Genomic DNA, 26,795 nt, shown 5'->3' with positions numbered 1-26,795 from the left:
GAAAAACTTCCTTTGCACACCTTTCCTGTAAGCAACAAATAATTTATCCATACTTCCTCCTAGGTGAAAATGGGTTTAGTTTCCAGGACTGGGTGAATTAATTATTTAGTATTTTCCAGAAGTGGTTTTAATCAATAAACAGAAACATATACCTCAAGTGTGTTTGTGAAGCTTCTCACAAGTAACCAACATACTTATGCTGAGATTGACAGTGCAGGCCAGACGTTGTTGGCAATGGCCTGTTGTCTGCAGTTAGGGTTAGGCAGTCACCCTGAACACATATTTACCTGCCACTAATGCAGAGGGCTAAAAGCATGTTGGATTCCCATTCTCTTACCATCTAATAGTGTACTGAAGAAGCACTATGTCTAAAATCCCCTGTAAGCTTTGACAGCCCACATGCCACCCCTAGGTTCAGGAACAGTTATTGCCCCACAACTATTAAGTTCCTGAACAAGGTATGGCCAACTTCAATTGCCACTACTCTGAGCTAATTCTGTAACTTACAGACTGACTTTAAAGGACGCTTTACAACTCATGTTCTTAGTATTTTTTTATTTGTAGTTTATCATTTGTATATTGTCCTTCTTTATCTTCTTTATGTATTTTTGTGAATTTTATATTTTTTTTCCTGTAAATGGCTGCACAAAAATGAATCGCAAGGTAGTATATGGTAACATATTCATACTTTGATAATAAGTTTACTTTCCAGCTGTGCAGACATTATTTTTAAAAGTTTTTCAGTTAGATATGAATTAATTCAGAAACAGAATTTATTAAATAAATAGAATTAGCTTAAATATACATAATGTATCACTAATTTAAAACGTTAAACAAAAACAAGAATAATTTTAGGACAAATTTATTTTCCTCTTTTCTTTTTGCAACCACTGAGGTCACGGACCTTGTGCCAGGTTAGGCAGTGCGGGATACAATGGATGATATTTATATTGAGAAATCTCAGTGAAGTAGGGTACTGGCTCTGGAAACCATGTGGAGTAAAGGGGTGAAGCAAATTGTTTCATTGTTCTAAACAGCATGCACAAAATGCTGGAGTATCTCGGCCGGCCAGGCAGAATCTGTGGAAAAAAGTACAGTCGCCGTTTCGAGCCGAGATGCTTCATCAGGACTGGAAAAAAGATGAGGTGTAAGAAACTGTGGGGGAGAGGAGGAAGAAACACACGGTGAAAGGTGACACTGGGGGGGTGGGGAGGGAGATGAAGTAGTGTGCTGGGAAGTTGATTGGTGAAAGAGATACAGGACTGAAGAAGGGAGAATCTGATTGGAGAGGACAGAAGGATATTGAAGAAAGAAAAGGGGGAGGAGCACCAGAGGGAGGTGATAAGGTGAGAGAGGGAAATGGGAATGGGACATGGTGAAAAGTGGGCGGGGGGGCGAGGAGGTGGCATTACCAGAAGTTCAAGAAATCGATGTTATGCCATCAGGCTGGAGGCTGCCCAGACATATGATGAGTGTGGCCTCATTGCAGCAGTAGGGAAGGCCGTAGACTGTCATGTCAGAATGGGAATGGGTAGTGGAATTAAAATGGGTGCCCACTAGGAGATCCTGCCTTTTTGGCAGACGGAGTGTAGATGCTCAGCGAAGCTGTCTCCCAAATGGGTATCACCTATACAGGAGGCCACACTGGTGTCACTCCACTATTTTTCCTATGCTACATCGACGACTGCATTGGTGCTGCTTCGTACATCCATGCAGAGCTCGTCGACTTCATTAACTTTGCCTCCAACTTCCACCTTGCTTTCAAATTTACCTGGTCCATTTCTGACACCTCCCTCTCCTTTCTCGATCTCACTTGCTCTATCACTGGAGGCAGTTTATCTACTGATGTCCATTATAAACCCACTGATTTTCATGGCTACCTGGACTACAGCTCTTCCCACCGTGTTACTTATAAAAACGCCATTCCCTTCTCTCAGTTCCTCTAACTCTGCTGCAACTGCTCTTAGTGTTTCATTTGAGAACTAAGGAGATGTTCCCCTTCTTCAAAGAAAGGGGCTTCCCTTCCTCCACCATCAATGTTGCCCTCAATTGCATCTCTTCCATTTTGCGTAAGTCTGCCCTCAACCCATCCACATGCCACGCCACCAGCGATAGGGTTCCTCTTGTCCTCCCTACCACTGCACCAGCCTCCACATCCAACACATTATTCTCCGTAACTTTCACCATCTCTAACAGGATTCCACCACCAAGCACATCTTTCCCTCCCCTCTCCCCCCCCCCAACTTTCTGCTTTCCTGGATCACATGACTCCCTTGTCTGTTCGTGCCTCCTGGCACTTATCCTTAAGTGAAACAAGTTCTGCACCTGCCCCTACACCTCCTCCCTCGTTAACATTCAGGGCCCCAAACAGTCCTTCCAGGTGAGGTGACACTTCACCTGGGAGTCTGTTGGGGTTATCTACTGTATCCGGTGCTCCCGGTGTGGCCTCTTGTATATTGGTGAGACCTGACGCAGATTGGGAGACCATTTCGCCGAGGATCTACACTCCATCCACAGAAAAAGCGGGATCTCCCAGTGGCCACCCATTTTAGTTCCACTTCCCTTTCCCATTCTGACATGTCAGTCTACGGCCTCCTCTACTGTCGCAAAGAGGCCACACTCAGGCTGGAGCAGCAACACCTTATATTACGACTGGGTAGCTTCTAGCCTGATGGCATGAACATCAATCTCTCAAATTTCCAGTAATGCCACCCCCCACCCCATTCCCACACCTTTCACCATTCTCCATTCCCTTTTCCCTCTCACACCCTGTTGCATTACCTGCCCATCAGCTCCCTCTGGTGCTCCTCCCCCTTTCTTCCATGGCCTTCTGTCCTCTCCTATTAGATTCCCCCTTCTCCAGCCCTGTATCTATTCACCAATCAACATTCCAGCTTTTTATTTCACCCCTCCCCCCATTCCTGGTTTCACCTAACACCTTATAAATCTTCCTGCCCTCTCCCCATTTCTTATTTTGACTTTTTCTCTTCGTATTTTCCAGTCCTGATGAAGGGTCTCAGCCTGAAACGTCGACTGTACTCTTTCTCATAGATGCTGCCTGGCCTGCTGAGTTCCTCCAGCATTTTTGTGTGTTTGCTTGGGATTTCCAGCATCTGCAGATTTTTTCTTGTTTGTCACTGTTCTGAATTTGGCAACAGTACCTAATGTACTTCTATTTAAATAGTTAGGTACTCGTGTTTCTGTTTAGGCCGCTGGAATTTATCTGCTAGAATGGAGTCACTTATTTTCTTTTTTTGCAGTGAATTATATGAATTAGAACTGAATGGTTCCATTGTATGTTTCCCTTTTTTTGAACAATCCTTCAGGATCAATTGAAAATATTGTGTGAGAGTTTAATACTTTGCACTAAGATTCTTTCCATTTCAAAATGACTGTGCTGTTAGCAGCTATTCCATTTTGCTGATTGTTTTTTAATGTGCACAGTTCTGTGGTTCACGAATGTAATGTTCATGAATATAGACCTTTGGGATTGTAATATGGTTGTCATTTGTCACTGCTGTCTGATCCATCATTAAAATCAAAGCAGCAGAGATTCTTGTCGAAGAATTGTCATCAGAAGCAGGTGATCATCTGTGTTTTGATGTGTCATCTGTCACGTGATCAGCAGTGAAATGGATGATCTGTTTTGGGAATGAACTGTACGTAGGGATGCTCAGGATAAAGTAAAGATTATTGTTTTATTTTAGTGACAAGATTGTCCAGGTCTTTGAAAGGTAAGGTGTTCAAGGGAGCTGATTTATTTCTACTGATATTTAAAATAAATGAAACTGAAGAAATCCATGCTCATTTGTGACTGTTCACAAAGAGCTGGATATGGTAATCAGTGCTTGCTGCCTGAATGAATTTCAGCTGCTTTTCCACTGTTAAATATTCATTTAATTCCTAAAGACTGGATGTAAATTCTTCCAAAATTCAAATTTTATTTGTGCTAAATTGTATATCAGTAGTAGTAGATTAAATATATCATATTTTTGATTTGGATCAGTTGTGATTAATTATTATGTGCTGTGTTTGTGAAGTATTTTGTTTTGTAGCTTTATTTGCTGGGCGTTAGTAGAGCGAAGAAAACAATGAAATAGAAACTGTGTCATTTGCATGCGGTAAATAGTTAACAATAGAATTTCTGATGCGATATTCTCCTAATTTGTTTTAGTTGATGTAAAGTCAGTAGAAACTGACATACATAACACAGATTTCAGGAATATGCTTAGTTTGATGTGTGTAAACACTTTTCAAATTCAGTTTTTATAATATAAAAGGAGGAGATTAAAGACCAAGGAGAAAACAAAAAAGTTGCTGCTGTTTAACAATGCCTTGTGAAAAATATACATTGAAAAAGCTATGCAAAGCAGGTCCGAATGGCAGTAGTTATACAAATGTGTTAGCTAAAGTGCTCATTGTGTGCTCTGTTGATCAGACACAGCTGCGAAGCTCTATTGTAGACCATTGTGTATAGCCGATGCTTCTAAATTTCCATCATTCATACATTTCTCAAAGCAGATTGACCACAGATAGTTACTTTGGTGGCAGGTGGCAGAAAATACATTCGGATAGAGTGTCATGAATTTTTGTGCCTTTCTTTCCTGTAATTTGAGCCACTGTGTTCAACTGAAAGACAGGTTTGTTGCTGGAATAGAAAGATATCCAAATTAGAACGCGAGATTTTAATATGAACGTTGTCATGGGAAGTATATTTACACAATTAGTGATGACTTCTGGGTAGATTTTGGTAAGGAAGCTATTGGTGAATAAGTACATTCATACCTTTCTATATGTAGCTATTTCAGCAATATCTTTTTATAACTATGCTTTGTTCTCTGTCGTATTTTCAGTTAGTAGTTTGTGGAGTTTTCACTTCACAATAAAAAACACACTTAAATCATTTTTTGTTCCCCAACAAAATAATGCCTTTTGTAAAGAGTAAGGGAGAGGGATATGTGTACTGTGCGCTCTTTATATGCTATAGAGAATTATTATTTAACATTGATACTATATTTGATATTTTATTAATGATTATGTAAGATTTTGCTTGCGGTCCATAGACTATTGAAGTTCTATTGGCAGTAAAATTTGACATTTCACTTTAGAATGTAAAGCTAATTTTTTTCCCCTGTAATTTATGTAGTGGTATGATGAACATAATTTCAGATTCTGTGTGTTCTGAGATTATGTTAGTTTTAACAAATTTACTGAACCTTAAAGAGGAATTGGCTATCTGTGAGAAGTTTATGCGTTCTCCCCGTGACTACATGGTTTCCCTCTAGGTGCTCTGGTTCCCTCCCACAGTCCAAAGACATTCCAGTAAGTAGGTTATTTGGTCATTGTAAATCGTCCTGTGATGTTAAATAGGTGGGTCACTGTGGCCAGTGTAGCTCGTTGGGCCGGAGAAACCTGGTCCGTGCTGTATCTCAAAATAAAAAATAATAAAAATGAAATGCAGTGTTTTTAAAGTACTGAAGGGTGGTCTTCTGCTGATGAGTGAGACACTTGCATTCATGTGATGTTGAAAGATACAGCTCCTTGCATCTTGGCCCTGGCCAAAGTCTTCCAAGTTGATCAAAGAGGCCTAGTGTAGGACTGACTGCAAATGTCAGCTTCTGTATCTTGGATCATCCGTCCAGTTCACCAGCTGTCAAAGTTGTGAGTTAATTTTTTACTTGTGAATTACTTTGGAAATTACAAACTTTAATTTGGGCATTAGTAAGAGCTATAGGGTCAATTTAAAAAAATCAGTAAAAGCATTCACATGTAATTAAATACATCTAAATCCATTTTAATCAACTGAATTGACAAATTGAAAGGAAATTAACTGCTGCTTCCTCTTCACCCCATTTCACACTTCACTTCATTGCCATTTCTTCTTGTGGAAACCAAAGGACTGGCAGATCTTGTACAAAGTTAACCTGGGACAGACTCGATGGCTGATTTCTTGAGTCTAATTGCAGCAAATTTGAGAGGACCTGTAGCACCTGACTAAAATCTGTGAGGTTACCACAGCTCCATGCTGCTGTCACAAGTGGATCTGCTACTTCATAACTGGAAGTCCAGGGCTTCTTGATTTCAATGTTTCTTGATAGCTGATACATTGAAGAGCTCTGGGCAGATAATGTACCACTTAGCAGACAACAAACTCAAAATGCTGGAGGAGCTCAGCAGCTCAGACAACATCTATGGAGAGGAATGAACAGTCAATACTTTGGGCCAAGATGACTCCTTCATCAGGATAGGAAAGGAAGGAGGAAGAAGCCAGAATAAGAAGGTGGGGGGAAGGGAAAGGAGCATGAATCCTTCCCCTTTACTTATTAGACCATTGTGATTTTGACCCATTGGAGGCCATCTAGTCCATACTCAATCGTTCTACTGTTTTTATTATAAGCAAGTTATATGTACACTTTTTTTTGGCAGGATGCAATTGATGGTGCACAGAATGTGTATTGTCTTGCAAAGGCTGAAATCCAAAAGCACATATAATCAAAAATCATGCCAGTTCGAGCTGAAATAAATAGTAATCTTCACATGAATGGTTTTTGGCACTGTGGCAGTTATGCAATGAAGATCTATTTTAAACAATATTATCAATGAAACATTTTGAAAAAAGTATGTTCTAGGAACTACTAACTGTGATCTTAGCTGCTTAAGCATTTTGTATGATCCATATATATTCCTTGTTTTCTACTTTGGGCATTAAGGCCGAATTTAAAAAGAAGAGGGAGACCCAATAAATTATGAAGCATTTGCACTCTAATGTTTCAACAGTAATTTCTAGATTTAAAAAATCACAGCTAAAGAGAAGAATTTTTTTTTGTTAATGGAATATTCTATTTTCACTTTTCAGGAGACATTTCATAGATCACAAATCATGCTTTAATAGTATTTTAGCTTAAAGTTCAAAACACAGTATTTCATTCAAAACTGGTTTGAACTGATGATCTCACAGCAGAGAGTAAAAACTCGAAGAGAAAAATCAGAAATAATAAAACAAATTTGAATCTTGAGAAAAATATTTTAACAGATTAAATGAAGTGGATGCTTAAATCTGACTTGTAATAACAGAATGAAACAATGAGTATGGTTCAATTGTTGTATTAATTTACTGGTTATCTTATTTTCTGTATAATTTACCAAGCTGTTCAGGAAACATTACATTGCAAGATTGGCTCAAGTGTGAGCAGTTATTTTGCTTTGTATTGATACTGGTAGATTAAAGCCCTATTCCCGATGAAGATTAGCTTCACATTATTTTAACTGCATACCAAAGTACAGAGATTGTGATCATGACCAGTAAAACAACCATCCTCATAAAATTTGCAAAACAGTTTAAAGGAGTCATGAAGGACCACACAAACTGTTTCTGATGACATTTCTTGTACCAATATTTCAATTGAATTTTAAATTTAGCTTGAGTGGGGAAACTGTTGTGACTTGCCCATTGGGCTGTAGCTGATGATCACTGATCAAAAGAACTAACAGGACCTAAAACAGGAAAATTACAAATGGCACTCCACTCTTGAAGAAGGGAGAGAGGCAGAAGAAAGGAAATTATAGGCCAGTTAGTCTGACCTCAGTGGCTGAGAAGATGTTGGGGTTGATTATTAAGGATTAGGTCTCAGGGTACTTGGAGGCACATGATAAAATAGGCAGTAGTCAGCATGGTTTCTTCAAGGGAAAATCTTGCCTGACAAATCTTGGAATTCTTTGAAGAAGTAACTGTCAGGATAGACAAAGGAGAATCATTTGATGTCGTGTACTTGAATTTTCAGAAGGGCTTTGACAAGGTGCCACACATGAGACCGCGTAACAAGCTACAAGCCCATGGTATTACAGGAAAGATTCTAGCATGGATAAAACAGTGGCTAATTGGCAGGAAGAAATCCTCTAGTTGGCTTCCGGTAACTAGTATTGTTCCACAGGGGTCTGTGTTGGGACCAGCTGTTTTCACATTATATGTCAATTATTTGGATGATGGAATTGATGGCTTTGTTGCAAAATTTTCAGATGATACAAAGGTAGGTGGAGGGGGGTAGTTTTGAGGAAGTAGAAGAGAGACTACAGAAGGGCTTGGACTGGAAGAATGGGCAAAAAAATGGCAGGTAGAATACAGTGTTGGGAAGCATATGGCTATGCACTTTGGTAGAAGAAATGAAAGGATTGACTTTTTTCTAAATGGAGAGAAAATACAAAAACTGGAAAATACAAAAACTGACTTGGGAGTTCTTGTGCAGGATTCTCTAAAGAGTAATTTGGAGATTGAGTCTGTTTTGAGGAAGGCAAATGTGGTGTTAGTATTCATTTCGAGAGGACTAGAGTAGAGAAACAAGGATGTAATGCTGAGACTTTATAAAACACTAGTGAGGCCTCACTTGGAGTATTGTGAACAGTTCTGGGCCCCTTAGAAAGGACGTGCTGAAACTGGAGTAGGTTCAAAGGAGATTCACAAAAATGATTCAAGGATTGAACCTTTTGTTATATGAAGAGTGTTTTATGGTTCTGGGCCTGTATTCAATAGAATTCAGAAGAATGAAGGGTGACCTAATTGAAACCTATTGAATGGTGAAAGGCCTTTTAGAGTGGATGTGGAAAAGATGTTTCCTATTGTGGGGGAGTCTAAAACCAGAAGAGAGAGCTTCAGAATAGAGTGGTGTCCTTTTAGAAAGGAGATGAGGAGGAATTTCTTTAGCCGGAGAGTGGTAAATCTATGGAATTTATTGCCACAGGCAGCTGCAAAGTCTTAAGTCTTTTTTTATATTTAAGGCAGAGGTTGATATATCCTTGATTGGTCAGGGCATAAAGGGATACAGGAGGCAAGACAGGAGACTGAGGCTGAGAGGAAAAACGGATCAGCTATGAGGAAATGGTGGAGCAGGCTCAATGGACCAAATGGCCTAATTCTGCTCCTATATCCTATGGTCTAAAAGGAAAATCAAAATATTTACTTAGTAGGGACAAATCAGTATCACAGGAAAGTCATGACTTCAGATAACTAACTTGTTTGACTGTCAATGAGATTATTTTTCCACATCCTTTGGTCAGCTTCTTGGCCAATGATATGAAGATGAATTGCATTCTGGGCTGAAAAGAAGGCCATTGTGTTTGTTATGCACTTGTCTTGTTACCATGGTCTCCTGAAATTCTTGGGAAATTAAAATTCTCTGAAACCTTGAATAATATTTACCATATTAAAAATATGGGGAAAAGTGTTGTCAATCAAATGGACCTTAATTATTGACTTTCTGTTCTTACAATTCATTTTTGAAACTGATGTTGAATGATTTACCATAAACTATAGATGCTAATTATTTTGAAAGAAGGCAGGGTTTGTGACATTTGCTGATTTTTAAATTAATATAGAAAATGTGATTAGATAAACTTAAAAAAATGATGTGCGTTAATATTATTGGGATATATTGGATCGGACCCAGTCCATAGCTTATGGTTGATCTCTGATCTGTCCCTATATTATTACTTCTGAATATCCTTAAGACCTTGTAATAATGGAATACTTTTTCATTGTTTCCATGTGTCTTTGATGATCAGAGACATTTGGAAAGGAATGGGAAAATCAAGTTATTTTAAAATAATTGAGAAGATAAGATTATTTATTTAGAACATATTAAACTGCCAGTAGTTAATAAACAATATGAAAATAATCAATTTAGTAAAGAAAAATCAATAAATAAATTTACTTCCTTCATTCAACTTCACTTGCCCTATCTTTGAAATACTCCTACAACCAATGGACTCACTTTCAAGTATATCTCGTATTCTCGTTATTTATTTATTTTTGCAGTTGCACAGTTTGTTATCTTCTGCACTCTAGTTGAACACCTAAGTTAGGTGATTTCATTGATTCTGTTATACTTACTATTCTATAGGTTTATTGAGTACACCCACAAGAAAATGAATCTCAGGGTTGTATAGGGTGATATGTATGTACTTTGATAATAACATTTACTTTGAACTGTGAGTCCAGTCGCGAGAGGTCAGGTGAGTATGAATTCTTCAAATGGATGTCAGTGCCCCTTATCTCTTCAGTTACTTTGTGCTGGTAGGACTGCTGCTACATTTGTAAAATGTGCAGAGTAGGCTAATGAAGTCAAAATTCCTGTAAGGGTACAGTTGTTTGTTAGATTTCCGCTATTCAGTGGTTGGTGAAATGATAGGAACTGATTTCAGGAATTAGGAAGGAAAGGCTTAACAAATTAATGGAAACTAGTTAATTCTTATGATTTTGTTAAGGATTAAAATGGGCTTAGGTACTTAGGTATTTTTTCTATTTATATCTTGAGTGAATATTAAAATCATGAATATGATTCTAACCTCCTGTTACAGTCATAAGTGTGATAACTAGTCTCCATCTTGCTGCAGTGTTAGGCTTAAGTTCTGGTTGTGAATGCTGTACGAGACTCTGAGAGCTAAAGGGAGAAAATGAATGTGAGGGTGATGATTCTATGGCAGAGAACAAAATGCAGAAGTATTGGATCCAGAAATAGGAATATTGAAAAATACTGAAACCTATATTTTAAATATTTTATTAAGTAGTAATGTTAAATTAGATAAAAAAATATACTAAGTACACCGCAATGTCTGTGCAAAGCTTGAAAAAAATTCACTGTTTGTTTTATTGGCTCTGTTTAACAATACTTGCTGTTTTAAAAGATGTTTGAACTCCTCTTTGAAAAAGATGATTAAAATAGCTTTCAATTAAAACTATGAATAAGGACAAATCATAGCTATATATGTACACATAACAAATAGCATTCCCAAAGCTTTTAATCTGTAAATGTTAGATATGTGTATTTTAAATACTAAAATAGCTTTTAATCAAATAAAAAAAGCATAGATTATTACTGAGATGGATGAGGCCAATTATTTCATATTTTACATTTATTTACTTGCTAGGTCTCATTTTTGTAATAAAGTGTTAGGATGTTGTCATTTACTGCTTTTTGACTATGTGTTCCATAATGCCCATCAGTTGCTGGGTCTTTGTAGTATTAGTATGACCAGTGAATTAAAGCATCAAAACATTTCCACTGCGGACATACCATCAATCAGAAATACAATCATGTGATATTCAGGTTTATTATCATGATCATATATGTGTGAAGTTTGTTGTTTTGTGACAGCATTGTAAAGACATTAAATTAAATATATATTAAAATAATAGTACAAATCATAAGAATGTGGAGGTTGTGTTCATGGAGCATTCATAAATCTGATGGCATAAGGCAAGAAGCTGTTCTTAAATTGTTGAGTGTGGGTCTTCAATCTCCTGTACCTTCTCCCCCACTAAGCAAGAAGTGGGTATGTCTGGGTTAGTAAGGGTCCTTAGTGAGGGATGCTGTGTCCTTGATGGTGGAGAGGGTTGTGCCTGTGATGGAGCCGGCTGACGTTACAGCTCTCTGCAGCCTCCCCTTGCAATCACGTGGTTGTGCAGACTCCATACCATGCTCCGAGACAACCAGTCAGAATGCTCTCCACCAAAATGATGAAATCAGTTCCACTCGAGTGTGGGAACACATCTAAGTATTCTTTAGGCTATATGGCCATATGTTAATTTATGTCTCACCACCTATTGCAATAGATTTTTACATGCTCACATGTAGGATTATTTACAAAACTGCTACGAGTTCATTTGTAAAGAATTGCATGTTTGGCTGTTCTTATTTGTGAAATGAATGATGCTGCCTTGATAATTTTCAGATATATTTCCTAGTTTTAAAAAGGTACCTTAATCTTCACTTTTATGTTTAATTCAGGTATTTTTTATAATTTTTGTAAAATTCATTCTTTCAATACTTGTTCATTGATAGCAGAAGTAAAATCTTAACTGATTGTGCCTGTTGCCTAATAATAAATTTTCACCACTTAAGATGATCAAATGCATTTGTAGTGAAGGAATAATCAAGTCCTTCGAATTAGCTATGGCATGCACAGATCTGTGAATTTAGAAAGACTCCTTTTGAAAAAATGTCTCATAAATGTATAATTAGAAACTATAACAGTTATGTCTGGTTCTTAATATCAGGCTGTGTGTCTTATATTACTGTTATCTATATGTAAATCTCCATAGTAAGATTAAAAATAAAACATTGATCAAGTAGCATTGATATCTATTAACTTTCTAATTCTCCCTTCTATTAAGGGAAAATTAGATATGAGGGAGTTAGATATGGCCCTTGTGGCTAAAGGGATTGGGGGTATCGGGGGGAAGGCTGGTACCGGGTTCTGAGTTGGATGATCTGCCATGATCATACTGAATGGTGGTGCAGGCTCGAAGGGCTGAATGGCCTACTCCTGCACCTATTTTCTATGTTTCTATGTTTCTATTAACTTGAATTTGAATTGAAGAACAAGTCTTCATCATTGGTGGCTCTGCCTGACTGTGCCAGTACTATAATCTGTTTCTTTACATTTAAAACAGATGGAAAATCATCAAAAAAGTATTTGTGCACTTTTCATAAATGGTGTGATTCCTAACCACGTCATTGGTGTACCATACAATGTTCCGATGCTTGCAAAGTTAAAAGCAGTATTAGGGTTTCAGATCTGTATTACTGGTACAGCCTGAAGGCAGCTTGGCCCCTTTGATACCACTGTCTCTTAGAACTCCTTCTGTAGCTTTTGAGATGACTACAGTACCCTGACAACTATTATTGAAGTAACTCTAGTTCAGTGGCTAAGTTTATGATTGATTTCCTGAGGAACAGTTAAAAACAAGTGATTTTATTGGCAAGTAATTATGAAGAAAATAATTCTATTCAGCAACATTCAAGATGAATTCTTTGTAAAATTTCCAAAGTATTTAGTAAATCTTTTTAAAGGTCAAAAAATTGAGAATAATACTAAAACCTGAAAAACTAAGAGGTCTGAATACTGTTGTAAATTTCACTTCAATTCAGATATTTGTGATACCAACTGAAAAAAAGTAGAATGATATTCCCCTTCCAAAAAAACACATATTTTGAAAAATTCCCTATTAGATGTTGGTCTTTATCCAAACCAAATCCATAACATGCATGTGATGTTTGGGCTAATTTCGACGCTAGATTTCCCATAGTTCCTTGCCTCTACCATTTTCACTGGTAACCATGCTACTCTATAGTGGGCAGTGTTAAGAAGTGAGCACTTCAGAGATTTTTCTGCAAGGCAAAAGTCACATTTGCTAAAATGATTGCAAGGCTCTCAGATTGCATCGAGATATTGTTAGTCTTTTGCAATCTGTTATTACCAAACTATTCTTCTCTTGAGGAGTTGAATCTTTGCGGCAGTAAAGGTGGATTTCACAAAGGGAAATTCTTCCTGTGTTATAAAGAAAAGGATGATGAAAATATGGAAGAGGCAAGGAAGAAGCAAATGATGGGATAGATAATGTTAATGATGCTTAGTCTTTGAAACTTACTCCACAAATGTTTGTACATAGACAGTTCTTAGCTACTTTCAGCAGCCCTTTCTAGCAGAAGCTCGTACTTTGCTCTCCAAATGTAACTGAAAAGTTATAAGATCCTAGCAAAAGATTTGCAGCCTCAAAATTCATTTTTACAGATATCTCTAGTAATTTTTCTCTGTGGAATTAGAAAATTGTCCAATTTCATGGATTTCCAATGTTATCTAAAGAAAAGACTCCTACTCCATGAACGTTAGCTTGTGTGCCAAGCCAGCTCTCTTTCTTTGCATGGTAGAAGAGTTCTAGAGCACTAAACAGAGGCATTTCAGCACAGCTGGCCCATCTGCCCAAGATGCCCATCTAAGCAGTAAAACAGAGACGCAGGAGAGACTGCAGATGCTGGAAATCTGGAGCAACACATAAAATACTGGAGGAATTCAGCAGTTCAAGCAGCATCTAAGGAGGGAAATGGACAGTCAATATTTCAGGTGGAGACCCTTCTTTGAGACTGTGGAAGGGTCTTGACCCAAAGCAGCAACTGTCAGTTTACTCCCATATATGCTAACTGACCTGGGGATGGGTCGTGACCTGAAGTATTGACTGTCCATTTCCTTCCATTGATGCGATCTGACTTGCTAAGTTTCTTCAGCATTTTGTGCATTGTTCCCATCTTAGCAATTCCTTTATACTTGCTGAATGGATTTGGCTTTGGTGAGATAATATTATCAACAAGCTTGTTGAATGGTGGCTAATTATATCTTCTATGTACAATAAAACCATACCTGCCAGACATGTTCCAGTGTGGCTGAACCTACACAACAAAACTGACACAGCCATAATAACTGAACCTCTTCCTTACCTGCCATATACAGTATTTTCAATCAGTCAGAGTAATTTCCTTTGCTCCACCCAGGCTACATAGACTAACTTATTTCTCCCTTCCTCAGGTCTACCAAATGGTCAAACCTAAAACATTAACTGAATCTCATTTCTGAGTTTTTTTTTCCAGCATTTACAGTTGCTACTGAATTCTTTCATCATTTATTTGTGTTTGTACTTTACTTTTTCTTTGGTCTTTTCTTCATTTTCATTATATATATTTTTAAATATTCTTTTCTATGTCCAGACTAGAAATAGAAATTATGCATTAAAATTATTTTCATATTTAAATAAAAGCAGCAAGGACTAGTTAAATCATTGCATTGGATAATTCTATTTTGTACATTCATCTTAAACCTGCTGGCAGTGGCAACATTCTTTAAATAAAGATATCCGTCTCCATGTCAGTTACAAAAGCTTCCAGTTCCCTTTCTTTTGACTTCCAAAGCCAAATTTTGTTGCAAAGTCAGCTTCAGTAGCTTTAAAAACAAGAGAGCTAGATTCTTGTGTTTCATTGGTAGGTTAAAATCATGAAGAAAAATAGATCCTGAAGGGAAGTTTCTTAAAATGTAATGCTAAAGCATAACTTTAATTTAACAAGCCAATCTGTAAATTAACAGGACCTACATAAACTCAGCACAACAAATGTCTTCAATTACTAATGTAATGTTTTATCAATCACTCATTCTAATTAGATCTGGGAATTCATTTTGTTAATTACAAAAGATTACAATTCTCAGAAATATCGTGGGAATTGAAATCTCTGTAAGAGATTACTGGGTAATGTGGTCTGCCTTTCTATTAAGTTTGATTTTAGTAGTTCTGTAAGGGATTCAAATGATAGCACTTTAATCTCAGAGTCATTGTTGAGTACTATAATATTGGGGTGTTGCTCTGGTGAAAATACACACAAAGACTGCCAAACAATAGGCAAAAGACAAACTCTGCAGATAACATAGGTAAGTACTGAGAACATGAGCAGTAGAGTCCTTGAAAGTGAGTCTATAGATTGCGGAATAACTTCAGAGTTAAGTGAAGTTATTCATGCCATTTCATGAGCCTGATTGTTGAAGGGTAATAATTGTTCCCGAACATGGTTGTGTGGAACCTAAGGCTATTGTACCTCTTTGCTGATGGCAGCAACAAGGGGAGAACATGGCCTGGATGGTGAGGTCCTTGATGTTATCCACCATGCATCTATCGAAGTGTGTCAAACTTTTATGTGAGATGCTGATTTTGCACAAACTTCTAAGAAAGTAGAGGTGCTGTTGTGCCTGCTTTGTGATGGAACTTACAGTACATGCTGGTCCCAGGACAGATCCTCTGATATAATAGCGTCAAGAAATTTAAAACTACTGACCCTCTCCACCTCCGATCCCCTAATGAGGACTGGCTCATGAACCTCCAGTTGCTTCCTCCTGTAGTCAATAATCAGCTCTTTGGTTTTGCTGACATTCAACAAGATTTTCAATCTCCAATATGCTGATTAGCCACCATCTTTGCCTCAGCGAACAACTGTGGTGTTATCACCAAATATAGAATTGGAGCTGTCTCACATTCATAGCTATAAAGCGAGTAGAACAGGGGGTTAAGCACACAGCCTTGTTGATAGTGATTGTGGAAGAGATGGTGTTGCCAATCCATACTGACTAGGGTCTGTAAGTGAGAAAATCAAGGATCCAGTTGCACAAGGAGGAATCAAGGCCTAGGTCTTGGACCTTAGTGATTATTTTGAGAGGATGATGATGTTGAATGCTGAGCTATAGTCAATGAAGAGCATTATGATGTGTGCACCTTCATTGTCCAGATGTTCCACAATTGAATAAAGAGCCAATGAAATGGCATATGCTGTTAACCTGCTGTGACTGTAGGCAAATTGAAGCGGGAGGGCTGAAAAGAGGCCCTCCCCATCCCAAAAATGGGCAGAAGCAAGAAATGACAGCAAAGTCTGGCATGTTAATCATCTGTAAAATCAATTGTTACATGATCATGAGCGTAATTGTTTGTCATTGACTTTTCCTACGTATTGATAATTGGTCCACTGAACACAAGGCCATAGGTGAAAAGTAAATGACAGGCAAATGTCAGATTGGATGATCTGGTCCAATATTTTGAAGAACAGAAGTGTTGTCTCTGTGTTCCATCCAACGTTTAACCATTGAGTATTAATAGTTTAACAATGAACAATCAGCACTGAATAAACACATTTAATTGTTGCCATGTTGATGGTTTTATTTTTTAAAATTTTATTTAGACTTACGGTGCAGAATAGGCCCTTCTGGCTCTTCAAGCTGTGCCAACAGCAACACACCAATTTAACCCTAGCCTAATCACAGGAAATTTACAGTGACCAATTAACCTACTAACTGGTGCATCTTTGGACTATGAAAGGAAATCCGAGCACCCCAAGGAAACCCATATGCTCATGGGGACGTACAAACTCCAAACTCCGTCACCCTGAGCTGTGATTGCCTCATGCCAACTGCTGTGCTACTTTGATGCCCAGCTTGGGATTATGCAGGTTACAACATGGTTAATATGGTTCCTACAATACAGAACAATTTGTAATGCATTTGAAACATTCTGAAATTATTAATGTGCAACATGTCAAAGATTTTCTTTTTAGTATTTCTGAAATTCAAACTTGAAAAGAATGTTAACTTGTCAATGATATGTACACATCAACACTGCATTAATTTTCACAGTTACTTTGATGTGTTTGTCTTTTACAGATCAGTGACAGAGGATGTGGGAATGGACATCCCCTTTGATGAGGGTGGGCTAAGTCCCTTAGCAGAAGAAAGCAGACCTGGTAGGAACAGTCTGATTAATTCATTTCCATAAATAACCTGCTAAATTATGTGCTGAGAATCAACGGCACAGTAAATATGACTCATCATTTTGCAGGAACCAAAACACATCTTCAAGACCTCCAAGCCACACACTGCCGGGCATAAAATAACAAATTACTTACATAGAATGAATCACTTATTTTCTTCCAGTTCCTTCTGACCTTGTTTCACTGCTTATGTGGTCTATATTTGGAACCTGGAATCACTAGAATTTGATATTTAAAGTCAGAGTTGAATGTATTTTTATATGCACAAATATGTCTCTGCAGACGTGCAATGAAGAACTTATTGCAGTAGTTATTATAACATTAGAAACAATGAGAAAAACATAAATTATACAAGAGTACAAAATTATACAGGGACAAATTTATGTGAAGTTATTGGGCTATTTGATATCTTAATCTTCTAAGTAATGCCAAATAACAGTGGCATGAAACTAAACCTCTTGTTATTTACGTTCATGATCTGTAAATATGTATTTACACTATTTGTGAAATTTTGTTTAGTAATATTGTCAAGTTCAAATTTAACTGTCTTTCAGCCATACATGAATACAGCCAAACAAAACAGTGTTACTCCAGGGCCAAGATGCAAAACACAGTTCCAACAGTCAAACACAGCACAAGGCACATATAGTACACATAAAATAACAAACACATACAAGATAACAGTAAAATACAGTCATAAAAAAATAGTTTGAGTCCCTAAGTCCATGAATGTTGCAGCAGTCTGCAGTTGAACACAGCTTGACTTCTGCTGAGCAAACACTGGGTATAGCCCCAACTCCAGCACGAACAATGCGCCACCCACTTCCAGCACTTGGGAGGAATGCCCAACTCTAATGCCTCCCCCTGGGCGGCTGCAAGTAGGCAACACTGCGGCTTGAGGCCTTGTCCTCACTATAACTGAGGCCACACAGTTCCCCGCCATTTGTCAATAAACCAATGAATTGGACTAGCAGCATTCCACATTGACAGTGACAAGCAGGGTCTTGAGATCACAAGAAAAACAACTAAGATGATCACTCACTGCTAGTCTGCATACTTCTGCTTCTCTGTTGTGGGCAGCATCACAGTCTGCACCAAGTCCAACTCCCAACTCCTTCAGGTTCTACACCAACAAGCAAATTGATGATGGGATAGATCTACAATACTTTAAGTTAATAATCTCCAGCAGGGTCTTTCAATTGTAAAAAATGTTTTTTTTTAAAAAGACAATAACACCTTTGGTTGACATAGCATCCTACTGGAAGTTAATGCCTTCTTTGTTGTATGAGATAGCAAGTACAATTATGCCTGTAGTTAGTTAAGTAATACATCCCAAGGTGTTTCATATGGCCATTCATAGACAATGTTACATTGAGATACATGAGAAGTTAGACAACATGACCAAAGTTGGGTCAAGGAGAAAGATTTTAACGATTATAAAGGAGGAGAATAAACCAGAACTACTTAGGGATGAAATGCTGAGCTCTGATATGGGCTGTAGAATTTAGTATTATTCAAAGTAAATTTTACTAACAAAGTGCATATATGTCACCATATACAACACTGAAATTCATTTTCTTGTGGGCATACTCAGCAACTCCATAGAATATTAACTATAACAGGATCAATGAAAGATCAACCAGTGTGCAGAAGTTAAACTATGCAAATATAAATAAATAGCAATAAATAGCAAGTATGTAAAATAATGAGATAAAGAGTCCTTAAAGTGAAATCATTGGTTGTAGGAACATTTCAATGATGGGGCAAGTGAGTGTAGTTATACCCTTTCAGGTTAAGTAAAGTTTATTGTCATTGATACAGTTATGTATATAATGAACATTTATAATGTATGTAGAAACGAGGCTACGTTTCTCCGAACCAGTGTATCAAGCACAGTAGTACACATAACACACAGTAACTTATGAAGGCAAGGATAAAATCCAGTGACACTTCAAATACAATGCGGCAGGGAGTTCAGAAGCCTAATGGCCTGGGGAAGAATCTGTTTCCCATCCTGTCAGTTCTTGTTTTTATGTGTATTAGTCTCCTGCCTGATGGTAGAAAGTCAAAGAGGATGCTGGGTGGATGGGTGTGATTCTTAATAATACTAAGGGCTCTGCGTACACAGCACACCTAATAAATGTCCCCAGTGGATGGATGATTTGGTTCAAGAGCCTGATTGTTGAAGGGTAGTGATTGTTCTTGAACATGGTGGTGCGAGTCCTGAGGCTCTTGTACTTTTTCCGTGATGGCAGCAGCGAGAAGGGAGCATGACCTGGGCGGTGGGGATGTCTGATGATGGATGCTGCTTTCCTATGATAGTATTTTAAGTAGATATGCTCAATGGTTGGGAGGGCTTTATCCATGATGTACTGTGCCAAATCCATTAATTCCTGTAGGCTTTTCCATTCAAAGACATTGGTGCTTACCAAACCAGGCCATGATGCAGCGGTCAATATACTCTCCACTACATATCTATAGAAGTTTGGCAAAGTTTTAGATGTTATGCCGAATCTCCGCAGGCTCTTTAGGAAGTAGAGGCGCTGCCGTGCTTTCTTTGCAATTGCTAGATCCAGGACAGGTTCTTTAAATAGTAACACCCAAGAATTTAAAGTTGTTTACCCTCTCCACCTCTGTTCCTCCAACGAGAACCGGCTCATGGACCTCTGGTTTTCTTCTCCTGAAGTCTATAATCAGTTTCTTGGTCTTGCTGACATTGAGTGAGAGGTTGTTGTTATGACACCACTCAGCCAAATTTTCAATCTCCATCCAGTATGCTGATTCATCACCACCTTTGATTCGGCCCACGACAGTGGTGTCATCAGCAAAGCTGAATATGGCATTGCGGGTACTTTAGGCTAGGGGTGAACATGTAGAATGATACTTCTGTTTAAAAAAGATAAATTGTTAGGAACCTTAATTACTTAGTATCTGTATCTTTGAATCCTCATGCACCCCAGACATCCAAGTAGCATCCGCATAATATGTTTTGAATTGTGTGTCTGGATGGTAAATGACTGCCAGTACGAAATATTGATACGTTGCCCATTCCAAAATACGATGGCAGTGACTCAACCCAGGTGCAGAGGAATATGACAGACTCCCATGTGGAGAAGGAAACGAGGTCATGCATAGGAATATTAACAGAGTCTCGGTGGCATGACCAAGCAACACCGTAAGACAAATCACTCTAGACGCACAAGGACTCCGAGCAGCGCTAATCGAGAGTCCGAATTAAATAATCGTAGGAAGCGGAAAAACCGGTGCCAATCACAGTAAACTTGAAAAGATTAAACAGAAAACACAAGGGCTTAACAGCTCTGGTTAACACAACAATTAATAAATATAGGTGCTCAAGAAACCCAAACGCCCAATGCTGTATGCACACCGCAGAGGCCTGCAGAGCTAGTGACCACACCAAAGGTGCCAGATAACACCCAGTCTTAACCTCATGTCTAATTTCTGTGCAGCATCAAAGAGATTCTCACCATAATTATTAAGAAGGTCATCCTTTACTTGCAAGTTAGTTATTAATTTGTGTTTCCTAACCAGTTCTTTTATTTTAAGTATTCAGTGTTTCTGCAAAGGTCTGCAGTGAATAGTATTGCAATTGCTAAAGGCTATTTTGTTGTCTTAAAGGTTGCTGCATAAATTTACTTTAAGGCAAGGTTCTGTTAGGCATTCCTCTTGGAATATAGCATGTCTAGAAAAAAATTGAGTGGACAAGTCTTTGAGATGCTGGAAGAGAATAAGAGAATAGTGTGAGAAATGTTTTTGGGACAGTTCCACTTCCAACCAGTCTGTTCAGGAAGCAATTATTCCACAAGAAGCTGAGTAAAGAACAAGGTGTGAGATAATTGTACTTGGTAAGGCTGTTGTCATTGAAATCTCAAGTTACGACTGCAGTCTATAAGAAGAATAAGAATGCAATTTCCTGTGCTGCAAAGTCGACCTGAGTAATCAACTATTATGTATCTGGCTAGTTCCAGAGTGGAGCTAAAAATATTCGCAACACCTTTGCAATACAAGTGTCAAGGTTCTTGGTGGCCTGTTGTAAATTTCCTTTTTTTTGGCGTGCATGCGAGTCTGTGCATGTGCGTGCATGCATCCGTTTTTTCATGGCTTTTACAAGGCGCCGAGCGAGAGAGAGACTGTATGGCACGCCACTGCTCACACAGGCATTTTCGCAGTATTTTTCCCTTGATTTTACGACGTCGAGTTGCGATCTCAACACAACCTGACACGGATGGAAAGCGTACTTGGGAGCGGACCCGACTGGTTTCGAACCCGGTTACCTCCGCTCCCGGGTCCAGCGCCGATATCATTGCGCCACCAGCCGGCCCAAGCCTGTTGTAAATTTCATAGATTGTCACTGAGAGAGCTTAACTGTATATTAAGGTGTGTGTGCGCGCGCACATCTTTATGTTTATGAAGAGGGGTGTAGTTATAGGGATTTTGACATGAGGAAAGACACAGACCAGTGGTGCTGTCCACAAAGGACTCACCTTACATAGAACACCACAGCACAGTGCCCAAACTTCAACCCACAATGCTGTGCTGATCTTATGGCCTACTCTAAGATCAATCTAAGACTTCACTTCTACATACAGTAGCTGCTAATGTTTCTAATGTCCACATGCCTATCTAAGTGTTTCTTAAATGCCCCAAATATGTCTACCTCTACCACCACCCCAGCAGGTTAATCCATGCACTCACCACTGTGTCAAGAACCTACTCTGACATATACCCTATATTTGCCTCCAATCACCTTAAAATTCTTCCCCTGGTATTAGTCATTTCCACTCTGGGAAAAGTTTCCTGCTATCCACTCAATCGATACTCCAATCCTCTTTTGCTTCAAAGAGAAAAGCCCTAGTTGGCTCAACCTATCTTATGTAATAACTACCAGAGTTTCCTATTTGCCAGCTAATTCTTTGTAGTCAGTCCCTTTAGGATTGAGGATGTCTTGCATTTACTCTGGTTTTGTGGATACTGGAGTGTCTACCAAGGCTAATGAGTCATCTACAGACTCTCTCACTGATGGAGGCTGGAGCCTGTCTATCTGGGCTGGTGGGTGGGGAGTTTTTGAGGTGGTGTGCTCCTTTTGCCGGGCTTCTGTGTGTCACAGGTTCACAGAATGTACGCAGGCCCTTTGGCCCACCAGGCAAATGCTGATTGTCATGTACATACATACCGATGCCTCTTTTTGTAGCCATCTGTGGCATAAAATGCTTACAGTGCCTATAAAAAGTATTCACCTCCCTTAGAAGTTTTCATGTTTTATAACATTGAATCACAGTGGATTTAATTTGGCTTTTTTGACACTGATCAAGAGGAAAAGAAAATTCTCTCATGTCAAAGTGAAAACAAATTTCTACAAAGTGGTCTAAATTTATTACAATTATTAAACACAAAATAATTGATTGCATAATTACTCACCCCCCTCAAGTCAGTATTTGGAGAATGCACCTTTTGCAGCAATTACAGACTTGAGTCTGCACATCTGGACCTTGCATTTCTCTCCCCCCCTCCCCACTGCCCCCCCCCATTCTTCTTTACAAATTTGCTCAAGCTCTGTCAGATTGCATGGGGATCATGAGTGAACAGGCCTTTTCAAATCCAGCCAACGATTGGATTGAGGACTGAACTCTGACTTGGCCACTACAGGACATTAACTTTGTTGTTTTTAAGCCACTCTTGTGTAGCTTTGGCTTTATGCTTGGGGTCATTGTCTTGCTAGAAAATAAATCTTCTTCCAGATCCCAGTTCTCTTGCAGACTGTATCAAGTTTTCCTCCAAGTTTTCCATCTATTTTGCTGTATTCATTTTATCCTCTATCTTCACAAGCCTTCCAGGGCTTACTGCAGTGAAGCATCCCCACAGCATGATGCAGCCACCACCATGTTTCACGATTGGGATGGTGCATCTTTGATGATGTGTGGCCAAACATAGCATTTAGTCTTAGCTTGTAACTCCTCCAGTGTTGTTATGGGTCTCTTGAAAGCCTCTGTCACTAATTCCTTTCTTGCACAGTCACACAGTTTTCGAGGTCAGCCTGCTTAGGCAGATGTACAGCTGTGCCATATTCTTCCCATTCCTTGATGATTGACTGAACTACATTCCAAGGGATATTCAGTGACTTGGAAATCTTCTTGTACCCATCTCCTGACGTGCTTTTCAATAACTTTTTCACGGAGTTGCTTGGAGTGTCCTTTTGTCTTTATGCTAATGTCTTTGCTAGGATACTGACTCACCAGCAGTTGAACCTTCCAGATACAGGTGTATTTTTACTACAAGCAATTAAAACACCTTGATCTCAATTTAACTAATTATGTGATTCTAAAACCAATTGGCTGCACCTGTGATGATTGGTGTGTCATGTCAAAGGGGTGGATACTTATGTAATCAATTACTTTGTGTTTTATATTTGAAATTAATTCAGATCATTTTGTAGGGATCTGTTTTCACTTTGATACAAAAGTATTTTTCTGTTGATCAATGTCAAAAAAAAAGACTAATTAAATCCACCGTGATTCAGTGTTGCAAAACAATAAAACATGAAAACTTACGGGGGTGGGGGGGGGGGGAATGTGAATACTTTTTAACAGGCACTGTATTTAAAAACTTCCTAAATGTTATGAGAATATTTGCCTCTGCTTCTCTCAAGCTGTGTCTTCCAGATTTCAATGCCTGTCTGGGTGGGTGGGGAAAAAAATCCTCAAATTCTCTTCAACACTTAACCTCAACCTAAACCCAAGAATTCTGGTTAATGATGTCTTTGTTAGGGAAATCATTTTTCATTAAAATCTTCTTAAATTACAACTGTGGTCCATGAGCAGAATGAGGTTGCCATTTCCTATGCTGCCTCTTTGACCTTAGTAATCAAGTATTATGTATGTGGCTCCTTCCAGCGTGGAGAGAGAAATATTCACAATACCTTGCACTCTACTGTTTACTGTTATGTACACTAGGTGAGTGGAGACTGTCCTAGCTCAAAGAAGGGTGGTTACATTTCATTTATTTCCACCATGTGGTCAAGGTGCCTATCTATGCCTATAAATATATTTGTATATATCCTCTCTAATGCAATCTCGTGCTTCCTACTCCATCCTCGGAGGGGCTGCTTGTCCGTGTCACTACTATCGGAGGAGTCTCTGGGTCCCGATGCTCTTGGAGATGCTATTGAAATTCTGGGATGTATGGATTGGACTGTAGTTCATATTGGCCTCTTCCAGTTCTATGTTTTTGTGTTCTCGCCCATTCTTCCTTGGGTTTGCAAGTTCTTTTTCTTTTTATATGGCGGGCATTGATGTCTTTTTTCAACTACTTCTATGGTTTTGTGTATTTTATAGTTATTTGATGACGACAAATCTCAGAGTTGTATTCTGCATGCATACTTCGATAATAAAATTTTACCTTTTAACTTTTGAGCTGCAGCCTAAACAATCGTTACATAGTAGTACCATGATCTCTCTGCTTTTATATTCTGTGCCCTGGCTATTAAAGGTAAATTTACCTGTGCTGCCACTTTCAGGCATTCTTGGAGATGTGGACTAAGATACCTTTGCTTTGTACTTCCATAGGATCCTGCCATGTCCACCATATTAGTCTTCCCAATATGCATCATCTCAGCTTTTTTGAGATTAAATTCCATCTGCAATTACCTCTTTTCATCCTACCAATTCATTTGCATTCTTCTATTGTTGGGATGACCCTCTACATCATCAGGCATTACCAATCTTCGTATCATTTGTAAACTTGCTAATCATACCCCTTACATTTGCATCCAAATCATTCATGTATATTGCACACAACAAAGGTTCCAGCGCAAGTTCTCAGTGTACACTCATAGTCACAGGTTTCCATTCACAGAAGCAATCCTCGATCATCACCCATTGCCTCATATTACAAAGCCAGTTTTGGATCCAATCCATCCAGTATTACATGCGCTCTTGCCTTTTCGATCATTGCAACAGTCTATATAGACTACATGAACTGTGCTATCTTCATTGATGCACTTTTTTCAACCAAAAAATTCAGTCAGATTGGTGAAATGGAATCACCCCTGACAAAATCAGACTGATTTGCTTTGATTAATGTCTGGCCTACTAAGTGCAGAATAGTTCCAATAGCTCAGAATATTTTTTGCAGTAACTTCCTTTCCACAGATGGTGAATGCATGGGATTGTAATCCCATGGCTTTTCCCTGCTGAATTTCATGAACAATGGTACCACATATATGGTTCTCCATGCATCTGAGATTTCACCTGCAACCAGAGCAAGTTTGTATATTTCGATTAGAACAGTCTTTTCTTCTCGTGCTTCAGTGCTAACCTCAACATGCCATGGGTTTATCTGCCTGGAAGTCCATTAAGAAATTTTACTACCTAATATCTTGACATCTAATAAAAAACAGCTAATTTGTTCTAAATTTTACCACTCCTCACCCAGAATTTGCCAATTATAATGTCCTTTTAATGTCAATAGTGAATACGCATGAGAATGTAGTACCTCACCTGCTTTCTCTGGCTATATTCACAGATTGCTATGTTGGGCCCCAATGATGCTACTCTTTCACGGGATAGTGTCTTCATCTTAATAGGTTGATATTACTTTCAGTTTTCCCTTACTCTTGTTGGCAGCGCTATGCCATCTTCTATTTTACTCTCACTGATGTTTAGCTTCCCCCTCTCTAAAGTTACTAAACTCTTGGTGCATGCACTCAGTCTTCACTAGCAACCAGAATGCTTCCTCTCCACACTGAGAGGTCACGGAGTGGAGATTTGCAGAAGTCAATGAAGATGTTACATTTCTTCATGGAGGCTTTGAGCACATCCCTGAATCATTTCTTCCATCCGCCAACTGATTTCTTCCCATGTAGAGCTCAAACCAGAGCTGTTTCAGGCATCTGGTTCTAGACGTGCAAGTAAAATAAATAACTGCCTGTAACCAGGTACCCAACATTGGGGGATATTGACCCGAGAGAGGCCACTGATATTGGTTGATTTAAGTGGAAGATTTTGTGGAGATAGGTTTACTCGTATTTTGTGTGAAGACTGGCTCTAACCATTGCAAAGTCTTCCTTGTGAAGCCCCTTGATTTCAGCATTACCAGGCTGAATCTCAGGAACAGGCAGAAAAGAATCAGCCACTTGATGATTCTGGCTAACCATGGTTGCGAAAATTTCAGCCTAGTCTTTTGCACCACTTGTACAGTAATATCCCCACTGCGGTGAAAAATGGGGATGTTACTGGAACCACCACCTCTTGTTATCTGTTTATGGCCCATTATCATGCATGACTCTCTCATTTATCTCTCCTATTTAGTTCAGTAATAACACTACACAGCCTGCTCAGGCTGCATTCTCCACTTTTTAATGATAATGCTCAGGCCTCAGGATGAAAATAGATGTTGGCTTTCTGAGATCTACTTTGTAGATCAATAAAAACCATTGTTCAAGGACAGAAGTCTGCAAATGCTGGAATCTGCAGCTAGATTTTCAACGGTATTCTTTAGTGCTGTGATTGTAGTGGGAAAAAATTTAGATTGAAATTTCTATCTTTCTGCTATGTTAGTGTCAGCAAACAACAATTGTTGATGTTACTAGTAGGATTGTGAGTTTGGATAAAATATAGTTTGGATAAATATAGTTCCATACTCCTCGCTACG

At 38.7% G+C, this 26,795-nt stretch overlaps 1 protein-coding gene across 7 annotated transcripts in view; it reads left to right on the top strand.

Moving 5' to 3' along the window:
* The window catches only part of LOC134357338 (protein prune homolog 2-like), a 338,972-nt gene that overhangs the window by 252,291 nt on the left and 59,886 nt on the right, over positions 1 to 26,795 (top strand). For 4 of the 7 annotated variants that reach the window (XM_063068774.1, XM_063068772.1, XM_063068773.1 and 1 more), the window contains exon 9: positions 17,020 to 17,099. In XM_063068774.1, the coding sequence (XP_062924844.1) occupies positions 17,020 to 17,099 (80 nt within the window). Of the gene's footprint in view, positions 1 to 3,066; positions 3,088 to 3,599; positions 3,735 to 11,482; positions 11,532 to 17,019; positions 17,100 to 26,795 lie in introns of those variants that run through there. The other 3 variants (XM_063068777.1, XM_063068775.1, XM_063068776.1) reach the window with 3 other exon arrangements.

This window comes from Mobula hypostoma, chromosome 16 (assembly GCF_963921235.1).
Source record: "Mobula hypostoma chromosome 16, sMobHyp1.1, whole genome shotgun sequence".
Taxonomy (NCBI): domain Eukaryota; kingdom Metazoa; phylum Chordata; class Chondrichthyes; order Myliobatiformes; family Myliobatidae; genus Mobula; species Mobula hypostoma.
Note: the sequence above shows the minus strand (reverse complement) of the source record. Positions and strands in the feature narration are given on the sequence as shown.